The following is an 18,263-nucleotide window of genomic DNA, read 5'->3' as shown; positions in this document are numbered from 1 at the left end:
GGAGTCTCTGATGTAGCTGAGAATTATCCCAGTGCCTGGGCTAAGACCTTGTTCCCATGCACTCTGACCTTCAAAACAATACTGCTGAAGATGGGCTGTCTCCTGGCTGTCACTTCATCCCTATTCAGTCATTTGTGATGTACCTTTATAGGATGAGGAAGTATTTCCCCCTCATACCATGATTCCTGGTATTGTTTTAAACTTGGAATTTAGATGAATCTTCTCACCTTGTTCGTTCATTCATTCATTCATTCATTCATTCATCAAACATTTGTCTGATACCTGCTGTGTGCTGGGAACTGCTGCATATTCCTGTCTAGATGCTGACACAGTGCTTGTGGATTCATTCACTTGCCTTCCTCCTGGCTGCCAGCTCTGGCTAGTTTTGAAAGGGTTAGCACCCCAATAGGATGCCAGAGCCAGGAACCTTCATTATATTTGCTTGACTTTATTTTGGGGAAAGGAAGAGAGGGTCCATGTTTCAGGGTCCATTAATGCCTGTTCCTTGGGGCAGCTGAAGGAAGTCAGGGAAAAGGTTAGCCAGCTGTCTGCAAAGAGGGCCCAAAAAAGTAGGATTAGCCTCTGCTAGATCTTGCAAAGGATGACCATGAAAAATAAAACAAGCCTCTGCAGAGCTCAGGTCTTATACCTAATGGAACAGCAAACCCAGGAGAACTGAGGCCAAGGCAGGCCAGCCACACCCCTTCTCCCCCAGCCGAATCTGCACTAGTCAGACCTGGTGGCTCTGCCCTTCTGTTAGGAATAAGCCCTGAATCTGAAGAGAAGCTTTAATTGAGCTTTGGAAACACAAGACACGTTTTCTAGGCAGGGTGTGTTGATGATGGAGGATAGTTGTAGAAAACTGCTGTGCAGCCAGGGGTTAGGGGATAGTAAGAGAAGATGAAATGGACAGTGGAAACTGGCACAAAGTGAGCCTCCCGGGCTTTGCAGCTGTGCTTCTGTGTTACCATCCATCATTACCAATCCAGTGCCCTAAGCTTGGTAGGATCTGATCATGTCCTTGTGCTGCTTAAATTCCCATTACACTTAGAATAAAGTTTAAATCTAGCCACCACATCTTGTGTGCCCTCGCTCTGCCTGCCGTACCAACCTTGTCCCGCCTCCACACCCCACACCCCTTGCTCCTGCTCCACTTTGCTTTATAGCTCTTCCAACAGGCTGTGTGCCCTTCCCACCTGACAGTCCCTCTTTCTGGAAAGCTGTCCCCATGGCTAACTCCTAGTCTTTCTTCAGGGATCTGCTTAAAACATACCTTAACCTTAGAGATCCTCTGGGCTTGCTGTGAGAACCCCCTAATACATCCAGTGTTTCCTTTGCAGTTCTCATTATGCTTGTCACTGGTTTTTGATGCTTGCTTCCCCAGTAAGCCTCAGGAGGACAGGGACCATGAGTCTTTGTTGGCCACATTATAATCATTCACTACCTTTGTTCACTGACTCAGTAACCAGAAGGAGCAGTAATTTGTAAATGGGGGGGGGGGGGAGGCAAGCTTTAACCTTTGATTTTGTTTTCCAAATAATTTCTAAACAAAATAATTATTTTACACACACTTTTTTAGGAATTCTCTGGGTGCCATTTTTCAGTGACTGTATATGCATTGGACAGATCTTACTTGCTTTTCTCTTCTCCATGCAGAATGAAATGTGCCTGGCCACTCAGCAACTTTCTAAGCAACTGTTGGCGTATGAGAAACAGGTAACTTGATATTCCTGTGGCATGTGATGCTGTGCCCAGGACTTTCCTAACTGGAGTTCTTTAAAAGAAAGTCTCAACGACATTTTTAGAGCCCTTTCACCCTCCCTCTCTTGTTTTCCCCTAGTCAATTTCCACTTCTTTTCTTGCCTTTTCCTTTCCCCTGATAAAGTCTAACTGGTGATTATCTCAGAGTCTGTGTGATGTATCCTCATTAGCCTTCAGAAGTGATCAGCTGCCCTTGACCACAAGTGAATTGACACTCACAGTTCCAGGAAATAAGCCCCGAGATACTGAACAGAAGGGCGATGGCCAACCAAGGACTGGTTTGGGAGGGGCACTTGTGTGCATCCTGGGGCCAGAGCGAGGGGAGAGCTAGTCTGCTGTTAGACGCTCTGACATGCTGTGCTGGCGGGGGAAGGAAGGATGTGGACGGGGAGGGCGGGGTGGTGCAGTGGTGCTGAATTCCCCAGCATTCCATTAACACCTGGCTCTTCTGTTCTCCCATCTTAGAATTTTGCTCTTGGCAAAGGCGATGAAGAAGTAATTTCTACACTCCATTATTTTTCCAAAGTGGTGGATGAGGTAAGATAGCAACATGGCAAAATTTTTTTGATTCTTTTTTGAACTTTCTTTCAGCTTTCACTTTGGTCCACTTTCCATTTTTAGGTACCTACTTAAATATCTAAAACGTTATCTCAACTTGTTGATGTCCCAAGGTTTGTTTCATAAAGGAGGTTGTATACTCTCCCATTTACTTCTGGTTTGAGGGGAAGGGCTTTGATATACATGAACAGTAGATCAAAAGAAAGATTTCCAAACGTTTAGTTCCCTAAGGAGAGTGTATTATTAGTCTCTCAGGACTGGTGTAATAAATTACACATAGGTGGCTTAAAGCAATAGAAATTTATTCTCTCTCAGTTCTGGAAGCCAGAATTGTGAGGCCAAGTTGTTGGCAGGGCCGTGCTCCCTCCAGAGGCTCTAGGGTGTAGGGGAGGGTCCTTCCTTGCCTCTTCTGGCTTCTGGTGGCTCCAGCTGTTCCTTGGCTTGTGACAGCATCGCTTCACTCGCCACCCTTCCTTTTCACATGGCCTTCTCCCCGTCTCCACCTCACCGTCATGTTTTTTCTCTTGCCTGTGTCCTCTCTTCTTATAAGGACATTTGTCATTGGATTTAGGGCCCACCTGGATAACCCAGGATGATCGCATTTCAAGATCCTTCGTTACATCTGCAAAGACCATTTTCTCAAATATCCACATGTTCTGGGTGGGGAACACCCAGAACACATTCCTTTTGTGGGGAACACGGTTCCACCCACTGCAAAGGGTTTCATACAACTGCTATTGTAGCTGTATGGTTTAATACACTTGGAAGGTTTGTCAAAAGTGGGTATTGTTGTAGGAAAAGTACATAAATCCTCATTGTAAAAAAAAAAGTTCAGATACTTCTGGTGCTGGGCAGAACCCTCTTCAAAATTAGATAGGTTTAAACTGTGTCACCTTTCAAGGAGTTTATCCTAGAAAATCATGATAAAGAATGTGCAGAAAAGAGAATATGCAGATGCCACTTAGCTGTTAACTCATTGATACGAAGTAAACACTGTCTTCAGATTATAAAATGGGAAACTAATATTCATGTAAAATTGTACTGGTGGCATTTTCATTCATTCAGCAAATCAATCCAGCGGGCCGTCGTTCACTCAGCAAATGCAGTTGACCCCTGCTGTCAAGCACAGGTGCTGTTTGGGGCACTGGGGACACCAGACAAGCTGACCAGTTCTTTTTGGGCTCATCCTCTATCCCACTCCTGTGACTTCCTTTAAAATGTGTGTGGAAATGGATGGATAGTATAATTAGGAGCAAAAAGTAATTTTTTTGGAAAGTGAGGAGAAAAATGTTTATTAACCAACAGTGAATAAATAACCCGGGAGAAGCAAGGACCACACCCACTGGAGTCATGTGTTTTCTTGACCAGAAGAGTGTGGCTAAGGACACGTGGTTAGTCGTCAAAACCCCAGAACCAAGGTTTCCAGTTAAAATATTTACTTGCAACCATATTTTCACGGGCAGGAATGGTGATGATTTTAGTGGAGAGTGAATCACTCTCCAAGGACAGAAACCTGGAAGTGTGATTGTCTAGGTGGTACCATGGCCTCCAGGAAGTTCAGCACCATAAGGAGTTTCCAGAGAAGCAAGTGGAAGCAGTTGGCTCAAGGAAGAGGGGAGTTGCTTTTGAGGTGGTTTCTCTCCCCAGGTCTATACCAGGTTGCAAAGTTTTCAAGACAAGTAATTTTTCTCCAAAGTTAAAGATAACTCCAACTATGGGTAGCTTTGTGCGGCTTATATTTAATAGAATGCCCTGGAAGCAGATCTTCATGTAGTGGGAATGCAGAGATTTTGGGCTTTGATGATTTCCCCAAATGCAAGGTTTCTAGATCCCCTCCTTGGAGTGCATCTGAGACAGGAAATCATCGTTACGGATTCCATGGCCAAGCAGGGGTCAGGCCCTCTGCTCTGAGTGTTTTCTCTTCACATTCCTGCTTCATCCTCACAGTGGACATGCAAGGAAGATGGTGTTCGCATTTTCTATGTGACACTGCTGAAGTGCCAAGAAATCTTCCACGCTCTGTCCACTCCTCAATGAAGGCACTGTGTTTAGAAAGGTTGTCCCATACCTCTCAAAAGCCCCAAGGCACAAAGTCGGTGAGACGCACCCTTTGAACCTTAAGAAGAAATTAGGAAGAAAATGGGTGGCGAGGAAATTTGCCACTCCTGAAGTGCGTAACCATTAGAAAATCACCTGATCTCCCTGAGTTCTGGTTTCTTCATCTGTAAAAGGCAGTTGCAGGAAAGCCCACTTAATTGGGCTGTTATAAAGATTACATGAAATAATGTATATCAGGATTTAGTAGGGCCTTGAGGTAGAAGGGGAGAAAGAATCAAGAGCTGTTAAAACTATCTGGTGTGGAGGATCACAATTGGGTACAGTCTTCTCATTCTTAGAAAGGTTCTTTTCTAAAGAGCAGAGGCCTGGAGTCCAGCTGAGTTGTTTCAGTACGAAGCTTCCTTTCTCCAGAGTGTACTCCCAGGCCCACAGCTGGCTGTTGTTTTAGGGTTAGTAGGTTCCCAGCAGGCCTGCCTTTCAAATGTGACTTAAGCGCTTTGAGAGTGAGGGAGCTCACAGTGGGCTGGTGAGGTGGCAACTTGTTCTGAGCCCTCCAGTAAGCTGTGCTTCCTGCAAGCACATCAGAGTGTCCTCGTTCCCCAGGTAGGCGTGGCTTAGACGGAGAACGTGAACCAGAATGTGCACAGTAAACAATAACCAAGGCTCAGAGGCTCCTTTAGCAAACTTAACCGGTCAGTTAGAACCTCACACTTAGTTTTTAATACCTCTAGGCCTGTATCATTTACTGCTTTAAGAGGGCATTTGTTTGCTAAGGAAGTGTAACTGAGCTCTCTAAGCATGTTGACTCCTTGGTGAAATGACAGTGTCAGTAATAGTGAATATAATTTCCCTCAATAGATGTCTCTTTCTTTCAGCTTAACGTCCTCCATACAGAGCTGGCTAAACAGTTGGCAGACACAATGGTTCTACCCATTGTACAATTTCGAGAAAAGGATCTCACAGGTAAAGTAACTGAATCCAGTGCCAGTTACCTTCAAAATATTAATTCATTTAATAATAATTCATACTGCATTAATTTCTTCAAGTGTATGGATCGCTGAGAAATGCCCTCTCTTTTTGAGCAGTTCAGTTTAACTTTTATTGAATCTCCACTGTGTTCTTGGCTCAGCTAAAGGAGGTCACAGGCTAGTAAAACAAACTTGGAATCAGACAATGGTAACATCATGTGATGAGGGCAGCAGGACAGAAACATGCAGGGAATAGCAACAGCACACAAAAAGACGTCATTATGCTTTGGAGGACAGGGTGCCAGGGAAGGCTTCCTGGAGAAGGTGATCTCTAAGTTGGGCTTAAAGGATGAATTAGTGTTTACTGAGTAGACAAAGACAGCAAGGCTTGTGTTACCAATGGGGAGCATCTGTAAAGGCCCTCTGTTCTTGGGGAGCTATGACTGCTGTGGAGTGTAAGGTGGTGGGGGGCTTGGGGAGAAAAGAGGGGCGGGGACCATGCTTTATCCGTGCAAGACTTTGGGCATGCAGCTGTGAACAAGGTGGCTCACTTTAGTGAGTGGGGTATCGGTGACTAGTTCAGAGAGTCTAGTTGCCCTTTTGGACTAATTTTGATTCTTCTACTAAAATAAAACTTTAGAATAATTTTATCTCTCTTTGAAATCAGGATAGCCAAAAAATAAATATAAAAAAGAACAAACAATCTTGAAAAAACTTAGTTGATGTTACAAAAAAGAATCCAAATTTTCTGGTCCTTCTGTTATTTCATTGAAATTATTCGTTGCTTAGAGATTAAAGAATTGTATTTTTTGTATCAGTATTTTAGAACACTGGTAAAAAAATTGTTGACCAAAGAAGCCTAAACCTGAGTACTAAAAGGTCTGTTCATTATAATACATCCTCTTTAAAACCATAACACCTTAAATTTTTAGGCAGAAAAGGTACAGTGTAAGTCAAAAGGCAAATCTTTTAAAAAAAAATAATTTTGTATTTTTCAATTATAGTTGACATACAATATTATGTTAATTTCAGGTATATAACCCAGTGATTAGACATTTATATACTAAATGATCACCCCAATAAATCTAGTACCCATTTGACTCCATACAAACTTGTTACAATATTATTATTATTATTATGTATTATTTTTTTTTTTAATATATCTTTATTGACTTCAGAGAGAGGAAAGGAGATGGAGAGAGAGATATAGAAACATCAATGATGAGAGTCATTGATTGGCTGCAGCCCGCAACCCGGGCATGTGCCCTGACCGGGAATCGAACCCCGATCGCCTGGATCCTAGGTCGACGCTCAACCGCTGAGCCACGCCTGGCCGGGCTACAATATTATTGACTATATTCCCTATGCTGTACTTTACATCCCCATGACTGTTCTGTAACTACTAATTTGTACTTCTTAATCCCTTCACTTTTTTTTCCCATTGCCCCAACCCCCTCCCATCTGGCAACCATAAATATGTTCTCTGCATCTATGGGTCTGTTTCTGGTCTGCTTGTTCATTTATTTTGTTCTTTAGATTCCAAATATAAGTGAAATCATATGGTATTTGTCTTTGTCTGTCTGACTTATTTCACTCAGCATTCTCTAGGGCCATCCATGTTGTTGCAGATGGCAAGATTTCATTTTTCTTTTTTTTTTAGTGGCTGAGTCATATTCCAGTGTATAATACGCAGAGGGCAAATCTTAAAGATGTCTTTTCCCTCTCTTTGAGCTCCCCCCCTGTGATCATATCACCTGAGGCTGTAGGGGCAATAATGGAACTGGCATAAACTCTTCCCAGGGGCAGTGTGACAGCACTAACTCTTGATAAAGAATGTCAGTTAGTTTGTATAAAGAGAAACTTTGATCTAGCAGGGCTTTTAGTGTTGCTCATCTATAATCACACAGAGTCCAAACCTGCTGAATGCAATCATGTGCAGATTAATACCAACCAAAAGCCTCATTGGGTGCATTTTTAAAAAAGATTTCCTCTAAATAAAATTATTAGAAGTGGCTGGGGATATCATTTTTTAAACAAATCTTCTGGAAAGAAGATAATCACCCCCCCTAAGACCTGTGTTGTCAGACTTATGTCTTTTCGCTTTGTTTTTTGGGAGGCAAACCTGGGGTTGAGAATGTCCCACATAGCCTTAGTGACAAGGGTCTCATTAATCAGGGAGAGCTCAGCATGTGGGTTAGGAGTATTTATCCACGATGGTTTTTTGTTTTTTTTTAAGGAGAATAAACTATTAGTAAAAAGAGCTTCTTAGTGTCATTGAAAAAATTAAAGTATCCTTTTTTGATGACACCAAGATGGATCTGAAGCGTCGGTGCAGCGTCAGAACCAGTTTAGAACCTGCACCCTCTCCTGGGACGGTGGTGTTTCACTTTGCTGCCTTACTCATTTGCTCCCCAATACACGTACATAATCTGAGTGAGGACAGCACAAGAAATATGAGGAAAGCTACTTAAAGTTGATAAGGAAAAACATCATGACTCTGCTCCAATAGGAAGGAGAAGGAGAGAGAAATAAGGAAAAATGCGAGAAGAGAGGCAGGAAGCAGCCGATACGAGAGAGAGAGTAAATGTGAGGTGAAGAGAGATTGAAAGCTGGAGACAGTTTTGAGGAATACTGGAAAGCCACATAGAAGATGCAGAAATGCTTTGCTCTGACAAAGTAAAAATGGAGAGTTTTAAAACTGTAGGACGCATCACTTTCTTGGAGGTGTCTGTGCTTTGGAGTTTTTAACCTTGGACTCCCATTGCTCTCATTGATCTTTTGGGGAGGGGGGTTTTCTTTGACTTTGTTTAGCCATCTTTGTGTGTGATAGGGTAGGGCCCACATAGGATAATCGTTATTAGTGTTGCTTGTTGCAAGTGCAGTATACTAGATTGCTTTAATTTTTTTTGTTAAAACAAGCACCCCGTATTTTTTTGTCAGATGTTAAAATTGAAATGACAGGAAATTTCTAGGGTTTGAGTCTAGTCAGGGCTTTCTGAGGAAAGATGTGTGAAAACACTCAGGGCTGAAGCGTCAGAGCTTACGTTTATACTCCAGGTCTCCATGCATAGCACCGGGCCTACCCTTGTCCCTAAGGGCCCTCTCCTTCGTAGATCCTCACATGCTGTCTGGAGAGAACTGGCTCCGTGCACCATGGGCAGTGAGAGTCCCTGAGTGTGGGGTTCAGCTGAAGCCACAAGCTCCAGGGAGACCATGATTCCCAGTCACAGGCAAGGGCCCTGTGAGGGCAGAGGCCCTGAGGTGCTGGGAGTGCCTTCCCTGTCCTCGTGAGCACTGCACACCTTTATTTTCATGGGCAAGCACAAAGCTCTGGATTGGCTTGTTTTGTTTCACTTTGCTCTAAGATCTCTCTTTTCTCTTGTGCAGAAGTCAGCACTTTAAAGGACCTTTTCGGACTTGCCAGCAATGGTAGGCATCCTCTCTTAGTATGGGTTAGCGATGCGGGCGGATTTAGTGTCGGGGCAGACACACTAATGACGTTCTTGCCTCTCAGCCCGCTTCGGTGCTAAAATGTCTCTTTACTTGTAGAGCATGACCTCTCGATGGCGAAATATAGCAGGCTTCCTAAAAAGAGAGAGAATGGGAAGGTAAGACTTCCTGCCTTGTGTGGTTTCACCTCACATAGCTCCTCTCGACTTTTCCTGCTGGGAGTTTGTGGCATTGAGGGTGTCTTGGTGAATTTCTTCTCGTTTTTCCTATATGTGGACTTTTTAGTTTTGTATTCTAAATCTCCTAAGTAGATTTTCACTTCCCAATTCTAGCTTTAAAAACTGGTTTTCAAACACCAAATTGGGACCATTGTAAAATTGTAATCACACTATGATTTTAACTTAAGCTGGGTACCTCACATGATTATCTGACTCACAGACACTCAGGCACTTGTTGACCCTGGTTCTTTAACCCACTGCTCTAAATAATATTGACTATTTTTAGGCATATAACCTTTATTTTCGTTATATAATTTTCTTAGAATAGCCTCACAAGTGACCCAGAATGTGTGTGGCCTTCAGTGTACTGGCCATGTTTTCCTAATGGATTGTGGCACTCCTAGTGCTACCAGGAGAATGTACCAGCTCACGCAGTGAAGCCTCACAACACTGACATGCTGTCACTTTGCTGTCTTCAATCTGGACATTTCAGAACATGAGGTGGAACCTTACCTGTGGTTCTCGTGTAGAAACAAGCATGCTTGGAAATTTCGAGCTCTTACCGAACTGCCACATCCATTAGCTAACTTGAAGTTGTCCTTTCACCTCAACAGGTGAAGACAGAAGTGGTAAAAGAGGTGGCAGCTGCCCGTCGGAAACAGCACCTGTCGTCCCTTCAGTACTACTGTGCCCTCAACGCCCTGCAGTACAGGAAGCGCATGGCCATGATGGAGCCCATGCTGGGCTTTGCCCACGGACAGGTAGGCTGCGCTTCCCCTGAGGCGCTGGACCTGTGCAGCGTGGTGTGGCCTTCTTCTGGGGGAGCACAGAGGAGGAAACATGCACAGCTCCCCTGAAGCTCTCTGAGCCTCAGCACTTAGAGAGCTTGGGGGTGGGCTGGATCGTCCTTAGCTGGACTTGCTGGGCTGTACATGCAGGAAATGATGACCTTGATCCCATGTCTCCTGTGGGGAGGAGCTGGCATGGCCCTTGTCTCTGATCCAAGTGACAGCCAGGGCTAGCCCGATTGTCTGAGAAGCAGCTGCCTGTTGAGGTTGTAGAGCCAGGCTCGCCAGCTAGGACTCCACAGTCCTCCGCTGCTCTGTGTGGTACTGTCACCTCAGCAGGGCTGTTCTCGGGTGGTACATGGCTGACGTGAATGCCAGCGCCTTGGCACATAGGGTGTGAGAAAATGTTGCTGGTGCTTGATGAAGTCGCTGTAGAGTATTTGGTTATCCCCCAAATTTATTGGTCTGCGGAACACTTGTCTACAGGAGGTCCCAGTTTCAGGACAGGGCCTTGACTGTGGCACCAGCCTGGCAGGGACAGGAGTGCCTGGGAATGTGAGGCTAGCATCACTGGCCCTCGCCCTCTGTTCCTGCCCTACTTTAGTCCCACGTATGTTAGCTCCAGACCTCACTCCCATGTGCGAGAAACGCACCTGGAACCTTCTCTCCAATGATGATCTAGAAACAGAAAGGGATGTGAGGAAGCAAAATGTTGAGAAGGAAAAGTCAGCAACTTTTTAAAAATCCCACGTGAACACCTATTATTTTTGTAATACATTTTTTAAATATATATATTTTAAAATACGTCACTTTCATTCGGGGAAAGGGGGAACAATAGAGGATTTTTTTAACATCCAAATTCAGTTGTCCGCCATCTTAATGTGGTTATTACCAGTTGGGTAATGAGGGCACTGAAGTTGTTGTATGCCTTCAGCGGTGATACTTAGTAGAACAGTACAATCTTTCTGTGCCATCTGAGTAAGCTGGGGTAAGCCAAAAAGTAGCTGGCCTAGCTGTGGGCTCCAGCCCTCAGGAAATCCTTGGGGCCAGCCCGCTTCCTCATGATGGGCACTTGTGCCCACACGTGTTTCCTCTCTGTTGCCTTCCTTTCTTCCACTAAATATTGCAGCTCTGCCCTGGTGGATGTCCTACTTATCAGAGAGTGCCAGTACTGCTTCTCTCTCTAGTTAGCACCTCCGGTCACGCCTGTCCCCCCGGGCTGACAGGCCTTGCCTTTGGAGCAGTAATCCCTGCTCATTAGAGGCCCAGGGTCAGGGAGTGTCTGGAACTTAGTGTCAGAAAGATGCTCAGCTGCAGGCCTGGGACAGCGTTGGGAGCCTGGTTGTTAGGGGAGGGTCCTGAAAAGATCTAAAGGGTGGGTTTGACCTGGCTGCTTTCACTCTTCGAGGCTGAGGACTACACCACTTCCCCAGCCTGGCCCTTGGAAGCAAATGCCACTGGCCACAGGGGACTAGAGGAGATTGGGCACAGTAGCACCAATGCGCCCCGGGCCTGGGAGAGCGGAGCAGAGCGCACCGCCATTGTGGGGCAGTGGCAGCATCGTGAGGACTAAGGAGGGCGCGTTTCATTTGTCATGTGGAAAGTATCCAGATTTCAAGACATAGACCAAATAGCCCCTCACCCTGCAGACTTCTTAGTTCTGGTGAAAGTACAGTTCTTTCTCTCAGGCCAGGTTGCTGTCTCACCCCCTGAATCTTTGGACGATTTGGAAGCAGCCCTTTAAATCAGTGTTCATGGAACATCACCTTTGTTGGCTGGTGGTCATTTGACCGTTACACTTCCCACTGCTCACGAAGGCGGTGAACTGGGGTGTCTGGATGATGTTCCTCTGAATCAGACTTCTCCTCGCCACCCAGCTTGGTGGTGGTTGTCCGATTCCATTTCTGCCTTCCCTGGCCCTAGGTAAACAGGCTTCCAATTGTCATGATTTGGCCCTCCTGCCTGCAAACCAGCTGAGGTGTTGTCATCATGTCCAGGTTTATGAGAGCACACAGTGAATTCTAGTGTAGTATTTTCAGGGTAAGTGATATGTAACATGACTGTAGGAGCTGGCATCTTACCCTTCTGTCCATTCATCAGATCTTTGAGGGAATATGGGAGCCCTGCCCTAGGAGCTTAGAGGATAGTGGAGGAGATCAGACATGGACTTGAGCATGAATTCCAAGGAGTTCAGGGAGGGGAAGGAGATGAAAAGCCACCATGAAGTTGTGCTTTTAGAAATGCGTAATGCTCACTTAACAGAGTTTGATATGTAGCATTTCAAGGATTCAGAATGTTCATCTCTATGATTCAAAGATCATGGGGCCAGAACATCTCCCTATGTGAATACCTGGCATTAGGATAATCTGATCATTATGTTTCTGTACCATGAGAACTAAGGACATGTGTGTATGTACTTCCCCAGGCTTCAGAACCTACCAGCCTCCTCAGGGTAAGAGGTCAATGTCCATGCCCACCACCCAGGCAGGGGCTGCTTCCAGGTCAGACCGACACGCTGGGTGACGTGAGAGAAGACCCATGTCCAAGCTGAGTGTTTTCTCTCTTTCATGACGTAGGTTTGCAGCCATTGCTCCTCTACAGCCAGGCATGTAAAATGGAGCAGCTCAGATCGATAAGCAGCTTTTTAAAGGCCTAGCCATAGAAAGAGATGGCAGCTCGAGTTTCTCGGGCAGGATGGACGCAGATGCCAGTGAGGCACACAGGTGGTCCTCCTCCCTTTCCCAAACGCCTGCCCTTCAAGGTTTGTCAGGGGCCCAACCTGCGGGAAGTGAATGGCCAGAAGTCACAGGAAGTAGAGCAGTCAGTCCTTGATTGGCTCCGAAAGTCAGCAACTGCGGTTTCACTTTTAAACTGTGCAGTCCGCAGGTCTCCCCGGGCAGAGAGGGCACCCATCATAGAACATGGAGCAGAAAGGGGCTCCTCCTGCACTGAGCACCTATGCAGTGCCAGGGCCTTGCTGTGTTCTTTACAGACACGTTCCCCTTTCAGCTGACGTCAGTGTTGGAGGAGCCTTTTAAGGGTCTTCAGTTTTCCCTCTGGAATTTTGGAGCCATGTCACCATCGTGCAGCCTCTGTTCAGAGCTGCACGTGGCTCAGTGAATGGGGTTGTCAGATGGTGGCCCTCACCTCTCTGAGAACCTTATGCTGCTTGTTTCTTGTTTGTGCTGTTGTGTATGTCATTTGCCACACACCGATTTAGCCCCCAAAGGTGCACAGGTGAAAAAGACCCAATCCTTGCCCTCAGGAAACCCACTATCTAGAATTCACACAGGAAAGAGGCTGATGATAATACCATAATTATCAGTAGTAATTATTGGCACACCTGGTAGATACCAAGCATTTAGCTTATATGATTCCAGAGCTTTATAGCCTGTTGGCAAGATAGCAGGTTTTGCCATCCCCCTTCTACACGTGCACCCGGGGCTTTGGGAGTGACTCTCAGCAGTGGGGTGGGGCTCTTGGAGATGCTGCCAGTGCTGCGGGCGAGGAGGCCGCCCCCAGTGTCAGTCTCACGGTTAATGAATTCATCCATCCCTTTCCTATTTTCAGAATATTGTAATTATGTCTTTCAGATTAACTTTTTTAAGAAGGGAGCAGAGATGTTTTCCCGAAGTATGGACACCTTCTTATCCTCCGTTGCGGACATGGTGCAAAGGTAATGCTGCACTCCAGTGGGTCCTGGTACCTTTAGCTCTCTTGCCCAATCCACCCCTGTGATTCTGGAGGCGGGCGCTTCTGGCCTTACAGGGCCCATGGAGCTTCGGTCTGCTCCCTGAATTCTCAAAAACAGCTCCCTCTTCCTAGCTGCCCACATTTGTGAATAGTGTGTTTAAAAAGTAAGGATTTCTGCAGTCCCCAGCTCCTATGGAGCCCAGGGTCCTGTCTACCACATTTAAAGGTAAACAGTTAAAATGTCCGCAGGGGTACTTTCCTGTTAAGTCCAAGTGCCTGTTCGTAGGATCTTTTGTTATATTCAAATTTCCCTGTTAGACGCCTGAGTCAGTTTAGATTTGCTGTGGATAATTGCTTTTTTCTTTGAGCGCTAACAGCAGCAGAAGTGCTGCAGCTTTCCAGGAACCTCTGATCATCACATCAGTTTATAATAAACAAGGCAGTAAGCCTCTTTTGAATTAACAAGCTGTACTTCAGTCTGGCAGCTGCTTATTTTAAAAAATGTATCATCTCTCCAGACTGCCCCGCCCACCCTTAATGGATGCTGTGGCTGCTCTGACTCCCTTTGCCTTCTATCATCTGCGTCTGTGTCAGTGAGCTCAGCGAGGCTCCCAGGCACCTCCAGCACCGGGCCTTTTTCATTAAGAAATAAGACGTGGTTCCTTGAGTACTTTTCATGATTTCTGGGGTATAGAGATGCCTTTTTGTCTTGCTAGTGCACATGAGGGTTTTTCTGGGGGAGAAAATCCTTACCTTTCATCCAGTCCTCAGAGAATTTTGCCACCCACAGAAGCTTAAGAACCTAAGCGGTTTTATAAAGTTTTGGCTCCCTCCTTCCATCTCTTGTACAGCTTCTTTTTTCTCATATTCCATTCTGTCAGCCTTGGCAGTGACAAGCAGATGTAGCTAATGAGATTTGTTCTCCAGCTGGCCTGTCCTGAGGCCACCAGTCATGGAGTCTCATCATTTCATTCAAATGTCAGAGTAGCCAGACCTCACTTAGATGGCGGCTTGCATCAGGTGCATTAAGCACGGTGCAGGCGGTGGGCATGCGGATCTCCACCAGCAGAATACAAGTATGCCAGCCCAAACTTACTAACCGCAGAACTCTCTTAGAGGAAATCCTGAGGAACTCCTTACTTGAACGTTTGTAATTCTGTCTTACCTCCTTTAACACAGTGGAGGAGTGGAACATACCTCGGATAGATGGGCCGTGTTGGCAGGTTGTGTTCAGGCCATCATAACCCAGCTTGTCACCATGGGGTGGTGCAGTCGTGTGGCTGTTTTAAAAGGAAGTACATTGCCCTGGCTTTGTTGGTGCACCTTGGTACCACTCCTGGTCACTTTCCCATCTCCAGTGACCGTCTCCCCGCTCCTGCCTAAACCAGGGTGGGGCAGGAATGAATACTGTTTCCTTCTTGCCTTTCCGGCACTTTCACATGCCACCTGCGCGTGCCGCCCCTAAGAACAGGCTCATCAAAGCTTTTCTGCCAAAGTTTGTATCAGCAGCTCTGAGCATGGATACCTTTGTCAACAGAGCAGCTGTCTAGCTGGGTCAGCCCTGTTCAGTGGTTTACATTCCATTGTAAAGCAGCCTGGAGTCTCTGAGCTCCAGCTCTCGAGGCCCATGGGCGAGGGTGGAGAGCTGTGGCTCCTTCGGGAGCTGTGGCCCCCTCTGTGAGTCAGGGCGCCGGGAAGAAGGGAGGCAGCTCTGCCATCTGCTGCCCAGCAGTGCTGAGTGACTGACCTGACACCTTCTCTCCTAAGCATTCAGGTGGAACTGGAAGCTGAAGCAGAAAAGATGAGGGTGTCCCAGCAAGAACTACTTTCTGTTGATGAATCTGTTTACACGCCAGACTTCGACGTGGCTGCACCGCAGATCAACAGGAACCTCATCCAGAAGGCCGGTTACCTTAACCTCAGAAAGTGAGGATGCGTTTCCCGCCCCTCGGGGTCACTAAAGGGCGACTGCTGAGTGCCCCATGAGAGGGTGGGGTGGGTGAGGTTGGGGAGGACTCACACCACAGCACCCTCCTGCCTGGGACCCAGGAACAGTCATGTGAGTAAGAGCCCAGCAAGTGGACTCCAGTACATCACAGCCCCCCCCCCCCGGTCACCATGGCCATTTGTCGATAGACTGCTCTTAACTGTCATCATCCTGGACCACTGAGACTTATTACCCACCCTTCCCTCCCCCCAGGCCCCTGATGGGGAGCCCTGCCACTGAGGCAGAGGCTGGGGGCCAGGAAGTGTTCCAGCATCCAGACTCAATCACACATTTAACTAGGGTCTTTAAATGTCCATTTGAAATTAGAGGATTGGGTTCAGTTGCATCTAAGAGCAGAGAGAGACTATTGTCAGGTGTGGGGAAGACTCTGACTTTATCAGTCAGACGCTGTGGGTCAGTGGGGCCTCAGTCTCTTCATCCGTAAAATAGAGCTGATAGTTGCACCTACTTCATAAAGTAGTTACAAGGGTTGATTGAGGTAGTTCCTAGCAGACAGTAAGCACTCAAATGTTAGCCATTGCCCTCTTTGGAAATTGTAATTATTGCGGTGGGAAACCTAGTGCTTCACACAGTCGCTACTCAGTAAGTGCTGAATAAGGTCAATCAGGGTATTTGATCTCCCCCCACCAGAGGGTCTGCTGGGAGGAGCTGCCAGTTTTCTTACCAAGGGAGAGCTCCTCAGAGGTCTGTGAGCTTCCCAGTCACAGGCCAAGGGATACACACTCCACAAGGCCCTCATGTTATTTGCCAGAACTGGATTTTCCTCTTGTAAACAGCGCACGAAACAAGAATAGCATCCAGTAGGAACAAAACCGAATCTGGTAAAAACCCCCAGGATTCTGGGGGTGCAGTGGGCTGCGGTCACCCTGGTGACTCTAAGTAGCTATGGAGCAGTTCAGCTCCACGTCTTAGAGAAACGACCTTCCAGGTGTCGGTTCCTACTGGTGACAGACTAATTCTGTCCAGCCCATCTGTCTGCAGGGGCAGGTATACCCTGCCCTCTTAGTGGAGTTGCCCTGGGACTGGCATCCCCTCGTGAGCGGAGCCCATAGTCTCCCAGATCTATCTCAGTTGTACCTCTTCTGCTATTCTTTGCACTTGAATTCTTCTCAAAGCAGTTTTGCTTTAATTTAAAGGAACACACTGTCTGTAAATGCCACTAATACTCATAAAGGGCAGAACTTCGAGGTGCCGCTCATGTTTCCTAATACTAATGGACTTTAAAACACAATTCTTACAGTAAAACAGGGCTGGTCACCACCACCTGGGAGAGACTTTACTTCTTCACCCAAGGCGGGAATCTCATGTGTCAGCCCAGGGGAGCTGTGGCGGGAGGTTTGATCCAGGACCTGGACAACTGCTCCGTGATGGCAGTGGATTGTGAGGACCGACGCTACTGCTTCCAGATCACCACTCCCAACGGGAAATCGTATGTCATGTGGGTTTTATGTGGGTGGAGAACCAGTGTGGTGACCCCACCCCTGCCTGGGGCCTCCTGGCTCATTCCTCCGTGGGAGCGGCTGTTCTGGGCAGTGTGGACCTTTTGGGAGGGTGGTTTTGTGTCCTAAGCACATGACCCATATGGTATCCAGCCTGCCTTATGTAAGGAGTCCCAGTGAGGATCTGTCTGTGGCTTAGAGAAGAGATGACCTATGTTATCATGTAAGATAGTGATAAAGGTGGCTGTTTGTCAGCACAGGCTCTCAGAGAGAAGGCTGTGGCTACGCCTCGCCAGTCCCTAGACGAATTTGTTTGTATTGTGGTGGGGCAGAGACGAGGAGAGTCAGGAAGGAAGACCTGCCTGAGGAGTCGGTGTTTCCAGCTGAAATGGGAGATGTGAGCAGTACAGTCAGCTGCAGGAGTGTCTGTCACTCCTCAGCATGCTGTCCCCATACATCACGGGCCCAGAGAGCTCTTGCTTTCGAAATGGCAGCCTTGTAGTTCATAGTAGATCCCGTCCCAGTGGGAGGTGCTCCAGGTTCACCTGCCTGGGGCAGAGTGATGGCCTGTGCTTCAGTCAGAGCTGCTCTGCTGGCATTTGCTCTCGGCTGGGGTTCCGAGTTGAGGTTTTATTTGAACATTGGCATGTTTGGGAGGGGTGGTGGGGCAGTGTTGGTACAGTGTTGACTGTCTCTTCTCCCAGCCTGGCAGAGCATCTTCCTTCCTCCCAAGTGATGGGAAATAACCCTGGAATGAAGATGCCTGGACTCTAGTCATGGTCCCAGACAGTCACTTAACTGCTCTGGACCTCGGTTTCCTCAGATGTGAAATAGGGATAAGATCCATGTTCCCCACCACCTATAGATGAGATGGGGAACAAAGGAACTAGCAGACATGGAGTCCCATTAGAGTTGAGCCTTCACAAAGGGAGGGCAGTACTGTTTGTCTGTATTCCCAGCCCTCCATCGGCAGATTTTCAGTCCTTGGGAAGGAGTAGAAGGGCTGCTAATTCCTTCTTTGGGTGAGGTTGGGAGGAGTGGCTGGGCCAGAGCCCTGGTTGCCTTGGATCACCGAAGCAGGGCCAACAGGACGGTCAGCCGTGTAAGAATCACAGACTTGGGCTAGTGGATCTGAGCCCAGCCGGCTCGTTTTATAGACAAGAAGGCCGAGGCCCAGGGACAGGGAGCGGTCGTTTGTCCAGATGACAGTGAATGAGCAGCAGAGCCAGACGCAGAACCCCACTCTCCTTCCCATTTTGTCGCCCTCCTGCGCCCTAGCCTTTGGGACTCCCCCCCGCCCCCCCGAGTTCAGTGTTTGTGAA

The 18,263-nt window shown here is 47.1% G+C and overlaps 1 protein-coding gene across 1 annotated transcript in view; it reads left to right on the top strand.

The window, feature by feature from the left end:
• Positions 1 to 18,263, top strand: part of APPL2 (adaptor protein, phosphotyrosine interacting with PH domain and leucine zipper 2) — a 39,617-nt gene that overhangs the window by 13,733 nt on the left and 7,621 nt on the right. Inside the window, exons 3-11 of the mRNA XM_081129795.1 lie at positions 1,657 to 1,716; positions 2,227 to 2,298; positions 5,253 to 5,340; positions 8,733 to 8,774; positions 8,895 to 8,953; positions 9,628 to 9,774; positions 13,395 to 13,477; positions 15,262 to 15,420; positions 16,743 to 16,931. Coding sequence (XP_080985921.1) covers positions 1,657 to 1,716; positions 2,227 to 2,298; positions 5,253 to 5,340; positions 8,733 to 8,774; positions 8,895 to 8,953; positions 9,628 to 9,774; positions 13,395 to 13,477; positions 15,262 to 15,420; positions 16,743 to 16,931 — 899 coding nt within the window. The remainder of the gene's footprint in view (positions 1 to 1,656; positions 1,717 to 2,226; positions 2,299 to 5,252; positions 5,341 to 8,732; positions 8,775 to 8,894; positions 8,954 to 9,627; positions 9,775 to 13,394; positions 13,478 to 15,261; positions 15,421 to 16,742; positions 16,932 to 18,263) is intronic.

The sequence above is a fragment of the Miniopterus schreibersii genome, assembly GCF_964146895.1.
Source record: "Miniopterus schreibersii genome assembly, chromosome: 2".
Classification (NCBI taxonomy): Eukaryota; Metazoa; Chordata; class Mammalia; order Chiroptera; family Miniopteridae; genus Miniopterus; species Miniopterus schreibersii.
Note: the sequence above shows the minus strand (reverse complement) of the source record. Positions and strands in the feature narration are given on the sequence as shown.